Genomic DNA, 8,802 nt, shown 5'->3' with positions numbered 1-8,802 from the left:
GGAACTCACTTTGTAGACCAGGCTGGCCTTGAACTCAGAAATCCGCCTGCCTCTGCCTCCCAAGTGCTGGGATTAAAGGCGTGTGCCACCACGCCCGGCTGATCAGGCTTTTCTTTAAACTTTTTATCTCTGTCCAGTTTGTCCCTCATCATTGTAGGTCTGCATAGGAGCCATCACTAATAACCCCATTACACAGTCAATATTAGGCTGTCCTGAAATCTCTGCCAGTGCTATCAATTAAAAACTCTTCAGTTCAGCAGCAGGCATATTTTCAGGACAAGGGCAAAAAGCAGCCACATCCTTTGTCAAAATGGTCTCTAGGCCACTGACTAATATTCTTGCCCTCTGAAGTTTCTTGAACTGGGCCAACATGATTGATACCACCCTCAGCACCATGTCTGTTCCTAGTATGAAGGTCCAGTAAACCCCATTTAAAGCATTCAAGCATTCTTCTAAAGTCCTAAAGTCTCTGTTCTTTCAATAAACAGCACAATAGGCCTGTCACATCAATACCCTACTCCTGGTACCAACTTCTGTCGTAATCACTGTTCTGTTGCTATGAAGAGACACCATGACCACAGTAACTCACATAAAAGCAAGCATTTAACTGGCAACTTGTTTACAATCTCAGAGAGTCTCATTATTATGAGGCAGGGAGCGTGGCAGCAAGCATGGTGCTAGAGAAGTAGCTCAGACAGACAGATTGAAAGACTGACAGACTGAGCCTAGCATGGACTTGGACACTTCTCCAACAACGTCACACCCATATGAGCCTATGGGGGTCATTCTTATTCAAACCACCTCACTGTCAAAACTAAAAATATTAGTATTATTTTAATATAATTACTACTATATATGTATGTGTGTGTGTGTGTGTGTATATATATATATATAGAGAGAGAGAGAGACAGAGAGAGAGAGAGAGAGAACTTCTGATGTTACTGTTAATCCCAAAGATATGATAAAAAAAACCATCTACCCAAATCATCATCATCTATATGTACAGCTGCCTCCCCCTAAGGTCAGCATTGAACATGGGCAAGATAGGGGTCAGGGGAAGGGGGTTTCTAAATGGGGGATGGGGCAAGATCAGCAGAATGAAAGAAGCAAAACTGTGTGGTCACAACAGGTGGTCATGATAACCTTTTGACAAAGGTAGGGTAGCAAGATGGTTATAGCAACCTCCTAAAACAAAGCCATAGTTGCTGTTTCTTGGACTGGGCTGGCTGTACAGAACTGTTGGTAGTTAGGGTTACAGGTGGGGCGTAGCCCACTCTTGGAGAAACAGAGATTTAATCATAAACAGAGGTAAATCTAGTTTGTCTTTATTATAAGATGACTTTCAAGCCTAAGATGGAGGCGGGCTGGTTCATCAGTTACCTCTGTAGTTTATCATAAAGGGGTTTAGTGATCTCCAGAGGACCAGGCAGTACCAAGGAGTTTTATGGATGCTGCTGGGTTTTTGTTGGTTCCACCCGGGTTACATTTACCAAGATGGTGGCAAGGTCACACGGTTGCTTCCATTCACAAGCTAAGATGGCAACAAACCACATTTCTGTGCAGGGTGAGCTCAGTCCTGACTAACCCTAACCAGGGCACAAATCCCTGTGAGATCTACCATCGCCCAGGGGCGAACAGGGCTCATTCCACCCTTTACCTTAGAAAGACACTTTAGTCAGTATGGATGGGTATAGGAGGGGGGTGGAACCTACAGCCTACACAGGCAGAGACAGAGGAAAGAGTGAGTTCTCTCTGCTGAGTTGCAGAATAGACAAGGGAACGAAAAAGAGTAAAGGTACTTTAAAAAAAAAAAAAAAATAAAAAAAAAAAAAAAAAAAAAAAAAAAAAAAAGCTAATATTTGTCTCTAGGTGGAGAGACCACAGTCTCCAGAAGGAATGAATGTTGCCTGCCCAGTTTCGGGGAGGGGGAGGGGGAGGGGACCAACAGTTCCTGTTTACCACCAAAGCCAATAAAATTCTGTGGTGGCAGCCTGGCAGTGGTGGCGCTGCCTTTAATCCCAGCACTTGGGAGGCAGAGGCAGACAGATTTCTGGTTTACAGAGTTGAGTTTCAGGACAGCTGGGGCTACACAGAGAAACCCTGTCTCGGAAAAAAAAGAAATTCTATGGTGGCACACCTGATACCATCAGCCACCTATGGAGCAGAACTATCTTTTTGTCCTGGGCAGGATTTATGGGACCCCTCTGGAGGGAAGAAGTCCCAGGTCTTAATTGGACCTTTGGTGTCAAAGAAGCGAGATCTGTGTTTCAGTTCATTCCTGTGACATAGGTCAGTCAGATTAGCATCTGAGAGAGTCTAGGGAATTTGATGGGCTGAGTGTGATAGAACACATCTTTAATCCCCCTCCCCCTCCGGTGCTGAGGAGACAGATCTCTGTGAGCCCTGGGCTAGCCTGGTCTATGGAGTGAGTTCCAGGACATCCAAGGCTACACACAGAGAAAATCTGTCTCAAAACAAACGAACAGCAACAAAAAAAGGCATAATCTCAGCACTCAGGAGGCAGAGGCACAGGTCTCTGTTTGAGGGAAACCAGCAAGGTCTATAGTGAGTTCCAGGACAGCCACAGCTACAGACACCATCTCAAGGGCAGGGGTGGGTGGGGGGTGAGCTGGTAACACCGAATACTCGGACATGGAGAAATAAAGGTCAAGGCAGGAGCAGGCGTAAAGAGACGGAAAACTGTTTCCCCTCTGTCTCACAAAGTGTTCTGAGCCAGGCCGGGCGTGGTGGCGCTTGCCTTTAATCCTAGCACTCNGGAGGCAGAGGCAGGCAGATTTCTGAGTTCGAGGCCAGCCTGGTCTATAAAGTGAGTTCCAGGACAGCCAGGGCTACACAGAGAAACCCTGTCTCGAAAAACCAAAAAAAAAAAAAAAAAGTGTTCTGAGCCTGTGAGACTTTGAAAGCCAAAAGTATTATCTAATTTGTGTAGTCAACAGGCTTACTAATATCTTCAGATTTATTTTAAGGCAAGTCAAAAGTATGTAGGGATGGAAGTCTTGCATCCATTTTAGGCAAGGGAAGTATGAAGCTCTTTTCTGGTCAGCTACAACCAGAAAGTGACTGGGGGGGTTGGACCAGGGATCCCCTGTTCATCTCAGTGACCTAGCAGGCAAAGCCAAAGGCAGGAGAGCTGAGAGAACCTGAGTTGTCGGTTGAGGATGCTGTAAACTGAACCCAGATCTTACCTTAGTATGTGGGCACTGCGTGCATTGGTGTGGGGAATGGCAAAGGCCTCTGCTCTAGAGGTCCGTAGTTAGTGAGAGGGAGGAATGGAGGATAGACCAAGAAGCCTTCAAACTGAATTTACGGGGCACACCAATAAAACCTCAGAACGAGGTTTGCACTGCTGAGGACAAAGCCCTCTGGAGGGTTCACGTAGTAAGCCAGGTAAGCAGCCGCACTCTGGGTGAGATAGGTGTCAGAAAAGGTAGGGAGATGGAGACGGGGTGAGAAGAAGGGGGTGCAGGACCTCAAATCCTCCTCGGATTGGGGCTGTGGCCCAGCGGATGTACTTGCCTGGTTGTGGCATCAGTTCCTAGGACCACAAAAGTAAAGAGTTCCCTGGCTTAAATAATAGTAGATTGGGGGGGGGGGGCAGGAATCCAGGTGGAAGGGTGGACCTAGTGCTTGAGGGTTCCTTCTTCCTCCACAGATGTCCCAAATACAAGATTTGGGGGTGCACTTCAGTCATATTTGAGCAAGGTATAAGCTACTGAAATCAATATGGCTTCAGCAGGCAGGCCAGGGTCAAAAGCCTGCTTGGGTGACATCCCTAGGAGTTGCCCGAGACATTGATACCCTCCAGTCCAGTAAACCCTAGGCAGTGCCCCTGTAGGTGTCACATGTCTCCTCTCCTGCACAGAGGACGGGATAGTTTGTGGGAATGACTGAATTCTTTCAGAGATAGGAGAGACACCATAGACAGGGAGACTGTAGCCCTGGCTATCCTGGAACTTGCTATGTAGACCAGGTGAGCCTTGAACTCACAGAGATCCTTCTGCCTCAGCCTCTGTAGTGCTGAGACTAAAGGTATTTGCCACGACACCCAGTGGCAGGTGGACTCTGTCTCACTGAGGTGACTCTGGTCTGATCTGGGAGCCCTACTTGGGTAAGGGCCACCCCCATGGACTGCTTCTCCCAATAGCAGACATTGGTTGGGAGGAGCTTGCTGGGTAAAAAGCAAGCAGATGTGTGGATCAGTGTATGAGGTGGAGGTCACCAGTATCCAGCTAGGGTGGCCTCAGGCCAACACATGTGCTACAGCCCACTGTAAGCACTGAGGACATGTGGGGTGGAAGGTCCACAGGAGACAAAAGCTGGTCTGATCCATGCAGGTCCTGCAGCAGGCACAACCCTCCTTAGGGTGCTCTCTGAGGGCATTGTCCTGCGCCCCCCCCCACCCCCCACCCCCGTGACAGACTCCCCCTTGCTGTGAGCAGATGTGAGAAAAGAGTTTGCACAGCTGGGGACCCTACCACAAAAGGGTGAGTTCCTCTCCTGGCCCAGGGGTGGCAGTAGATCCCTGCCACCAGACCCTCAAGTGCCCCAGGGCAAGTTGCCCAGGCTAGCCTTGAACGTTATAATGGGTCTTGAACCTGTGAGTCCTGTCTCAGCCTCTCACAGGCTGGATTACAGGCCTGCGATTTTAGGCTGTTGCTTAAAGCAGCCATCCATCTGTGGTTAAATCAACACAAACCAGCTGCATACACTTAGTGCCTGCTTAAGTCTTGAGCAGAGAATTCCAGGGTTGGGGCAGTAATGCTGCCTTGCTTTCCCCCACCCGCACCCCATGTGGGAGAACTCCCCTAAGTTTGTCCGGCTGCAGCCAGCTACCCAGAGCTGTATAAAGAACCGAGCCAATAACCAGGGAAAGATGTTAAGAGCTTCCTGTTGTCTGCTGTGTGCTCTCGGCTGGGGTACTTCTAACACCTTACCAGGCCAGGATACAGAGAAGCTCCACACAGCAGGAAGCTTGAGGTCATAGAAACTTGACAAACGGCTTTCTAGCAGCTGTAGCTGCTGTAGGTAATGGCTCTATCCTGTTGTCCCTAGGGACCTCCTAGAGAAGACGCGCCTGCTGAGCCACGGTTCGCCTGTAGCACCAGTGGGCCACCCCATCAGCAGCCTCCTACAGCGGGGCTCCGGTGAGCTGAGCCGCCCTGGGGTTCTCACCGAGCGTGAGGCTGAGACTCGGGTCAAGGAGAGCCACTCACCTAGCAAAGAGGATGGCGCCAAACTGGCTGCGCGACCTCCGTCGCCCTACTGCAAGGCAGCCCTGGGCGACTGCCTACGCCTGGCAAGCCTACTGGGTCGGGAGTCCGGGAAGCAGACGCCTGATCGGCCCCAGGGCGACGTGAAGGTCAAGGAGGAACGCAGGGAGGACGAGACACCGGACCTCACGGGCGTCAGCGTGCACTCCACAGCTACACATATGGGCCTGGGCACATCAGGCTTCGTGTGGGATCCGCCGCGCGACACCTACCGGGGCCTGGAACTACCGCGCCGCTCCTTCCCAGCCCCGCCGCCCGCTGCGGGACCTTCTCCCTTCGAGCTCTCGGAGCGCGCCTACCGAGACCGCGAGCCTCACGACTACAGCCCGGAGCGCCTACAGGAGGTGCGCCGGGAGGAGCTGGAGCGCGCGCGCGTGCCCGATTCCGACGCCGCCGCGTTGCTGCCGGCCATGCACTACCCACGCCTGGCTCCTGCGGCGCTGCACGGAGCGCTCCTGGCACGCACCCCGCCGGCCGCCGCCGCGCTTGGTGCGCCTCCTCCACTGGTGACTGCGAGCGGGGTCCCCACGCCGCCCGCGCATCCCAGGACGACGCTGGGGCCTGGGGAGGCACGGGACTACTCGCCCGCGTGCAACCCTCCCGAGGTGGAGGCGCGGTAGTCCCGGCGTAGCGAGCTGGCTCACTTAAATTCTTGGGACCTGAGCACAGTTCCCCTGAGCCCCGGAGCAGCGCCACGCTGCAGCCTACATAGTCGAGGACTTTTCGCTTTTCTGGGGGTGACTTCGTTTTCCGAGCTTGCGATTAGGTCACTGGGAAAAATTTAGCTTTGTATCTTTTCCCCCCTCACAAGTGACAAAAGCATTTTTAATGGTTTTGTATTTTTCTTAATTTTGTGCTCTAACGACATTTTAAAGAAAAAAAAAATTTGTTTTTGTTTTTTTAGTTGGGATTTGAAGTTTAACTTCTCAGATCCCATTTGAGCCCCAGGGTTTGTCTTATTTATGGAAAGAAATGGTCTTTCTGTCCAGCGCACTGTGAGGCTCCGAACTCAGGCCCGGCTCTGGCCTTCCCTTGGTACTTGGAACCGACGTTACAGATATATATTAAAATAGTAATTAATAATAATGTACAAAACTTTGGGTTTCCTGCCTTATTCTATTCTGCATAGTTGTGAGACTATCTCCTTGGTTTGTTTTTTAGGAAAAAAGTGTAAATACTCTGCTGATATAATTATAAAGCTTATTAAATTCTTAACCCGGACAGTCTATAACAAGCTTCTAGAAACCCCTCTGGTGATTTGTGTTCGTGGTCACAAAAACCCACCCAGCTGTCAGTTGTGAACACACTCAACAGTTTAACTGCAACAACTATCCTTTAACTATGCAAGGCTGGGAGGCAGAGCGGGATATTCAGGGGGAGACGGGCTCTGAGCTTCCTACCAAGGTGCTTGGGCCTTCCGGAGAGCCACACTTGTGGATGTTTGCTTAGACTCACAGTGGGCTTCAGGACTGGCTGGCTCTAGTCACAAGGACCAACCTGCACCCGTGCGCTAGTCTTCCTGCAGTGTTCTCAGAATTTGCGCAGGCCAGGCAGAATCTTAGACGTTCAAGAGTCTAAAGGTTGGTTACCAGGAGATGCAGTTTTTTTCCTCCCAACGCCCAGCATCTGGGCGTTGCCCTCCCGGTCGCTAAGCCTCTCATCCCTCCTTTGGTTTTGGTTTTGCATTCCTGCCCTCTCCAGCTTTCCCGTGTGTTGTGTGTGTGGTGTGTTGTCAGCTTGTCCTTTTTGGTTCTCAACCAGCACATTTATGCTGAGTCACCACTCAGCACCCCGTCTTATACTCCGGTCCGTTCCAGCCCGGTTTCCGCAGTGGACCCTGGTTATTTTAAACAGTCTGTCTTCGTGTCAGTCGACACAGAGAGATAAATACAACCTTGATTTGGATGAAATGTGGTCCAGTGTGTTGTTTGGCTTTGAGGCAAGTACTTCACTGCCTGCATCCCTCCCTGGGGTATGAGGCTCTGGGCTTCAAGGACATCCTGAGACAGTGTGTGGCTGGCATCAGTCCTTGCTGCTTGTCTCCTTCCTCTGCCTCCCTAGGAGCTGTGCTTTTGTGGCACTTCTGCTGCAACAACCCCCTCCCTGTCTGTATGGAACTCCACTGACCTTATAGGTTGGCCCTGGGTAACACGTGACCCTAACCATCCTGGACACAGCAGCCCATGTTACCAGAATCTATCAGGTTTTCTGCATGGGACCCACCCTTAGAGTTCCCGCTTCTTGTGGGTGGGGTTTGGAGCTCATAGGAACATGTTACCACACGGGGTTGGTTTTGATCCCCACTGTCTTTAGCATGGCACAAAATCAGGCTAACCCTTTATACAGTAAATGAAAACTTAGAATGCCTGAGATAGGAGTTGGCCAATGATCCCCTTCCACCTTTGCTCACACAGATGAAGTTCAGGACCCTGCTGTACATCTGATTTAGTGTATCTCTTGCTGAGTCTTGCTTGGATCAGGTCACCTCACCGAGTGACAGGGCTGGGCGACAGAACACCAGTGACAAACCACAGCAGTAGTCCACCGGAGTGGAGCTTGGGAAATCAATGAGTTGATTGGGCTAACTTACAGAACATGGGTGACCCTAAAAAGCAGCGGCATCACCAGAAAAATATCAACCCAACGCGAATGAGAACCCAAAAGACAACTTAGAGCCCCATAGATAAAATTCTCTTGTTGCTCCCCAGCTCTGCTACCTCCATCGTCCCTAACACAAGACTGTGTTCAACTAGGGCAGAATTATATGCAAGAGGAACGGCATTTTTTTTTTTTAAGTGAAGGTTGGCGATCCTCTTTGTCCCCTCCTGTGAGGAAATGTCAGATGTTGGAGGTCTTTTGAAAATAGTCACAGCAGCTCTGTTGATGACTATCTGTGAGCTACAACCAAGTGGCTACCCAAGCCTCAGAATGAAGGGCATTGTGAGCTCAGTGATGCTTTGGAGTGAGTGGGTGGCAGAGGGGGAACATTCCCCTGCATCCCCAGAAAACCATGAGGCAGATTGGTCTTTCTGACACCTACCTCCTCCCAGGGTAGCCTGGACTAGACTGGGCCTCTCTATGTAGACCAGGCTGTCCTGAAACTTGATATATAGACCAGGCTTGCCTCTGACTCACAGAGATTCATCTGCCTTCCTCATCTGCATCCATCAGAGTGACTCCAAAACCTGGGCATCCAGTATATACTTTGTGGGCCAGAGAGATGGCTCAGTGGTTAAGAGCACCGACTGCTCTTCCAGAGGTCCTGAGTTCAAATCCAAATGGTAGCTCACAGCCATTTGTAATGAGAACTGATGCCCTCTTCTGAGGTGTCTGAAGACAGCTACAGTGTACTTACATATAATAAATAAATCTTTATTTTAAAAAAAGAATATACTTTGTTGTCCAGGTATGATCACATATACCTTTAACCCCAGCAAAGGCAGAGGAAAGTGGATTTCTATGAAAGCATACATAGCATGTTCATGTTCAAGGTCAGCCAGTGACACCTGCC

The 8,802-nt window shown here is 50.2% G+C and overlaps 1 protein-coding gene across 5 annotated transcripts in view; it reads left to right on the top strand.

Annotated features, from left to right (window-relative positions):
* Nucleotides 1-7,201, top strand: part of Fbrsl1 (fibrosin like 1) — a 90,032-nt gene extending 82,831 nt beyond the window's left edge. For all 5 annotated transcript variants that reach the window (XM_021162180.1, XM_021162185.2, XM_021162181.2 and 2 more), the window contains one exon: nt 5,074-7,201. In XM_021162180.1, coding sequence (XP_021017839.1) covers nt 5,074-5,911 — 838 coding nt within the window. In that variant the 3' untranslated portion in view covers nt 5,912-7,201. The remainder of the gene's footprint in view (nt 1-5,073) is intronic.
* The last annotated feature ends 1,601 nt before the right edge of the window (nt 7,202-8,802 follow it).

This window comes from Mus caroli, chromosome 5, assembly GCF_900094665.2.
Source record: "Mus caroli chromosome 5, CAROLI_EIJ_v1.1, whole genome shotgun sequence".
NCBI classification, from domain to species: domain Eukaryota; kingdom Metazoa; phylum Chordata; class Mammalia; order Rodentia; family Muridae; genus Mus; species Mus caroli.
Note: the sequence above shows the minus strand (reverse complement) of the source record. Positions and strands in the feature narration are given on the sequence as shown.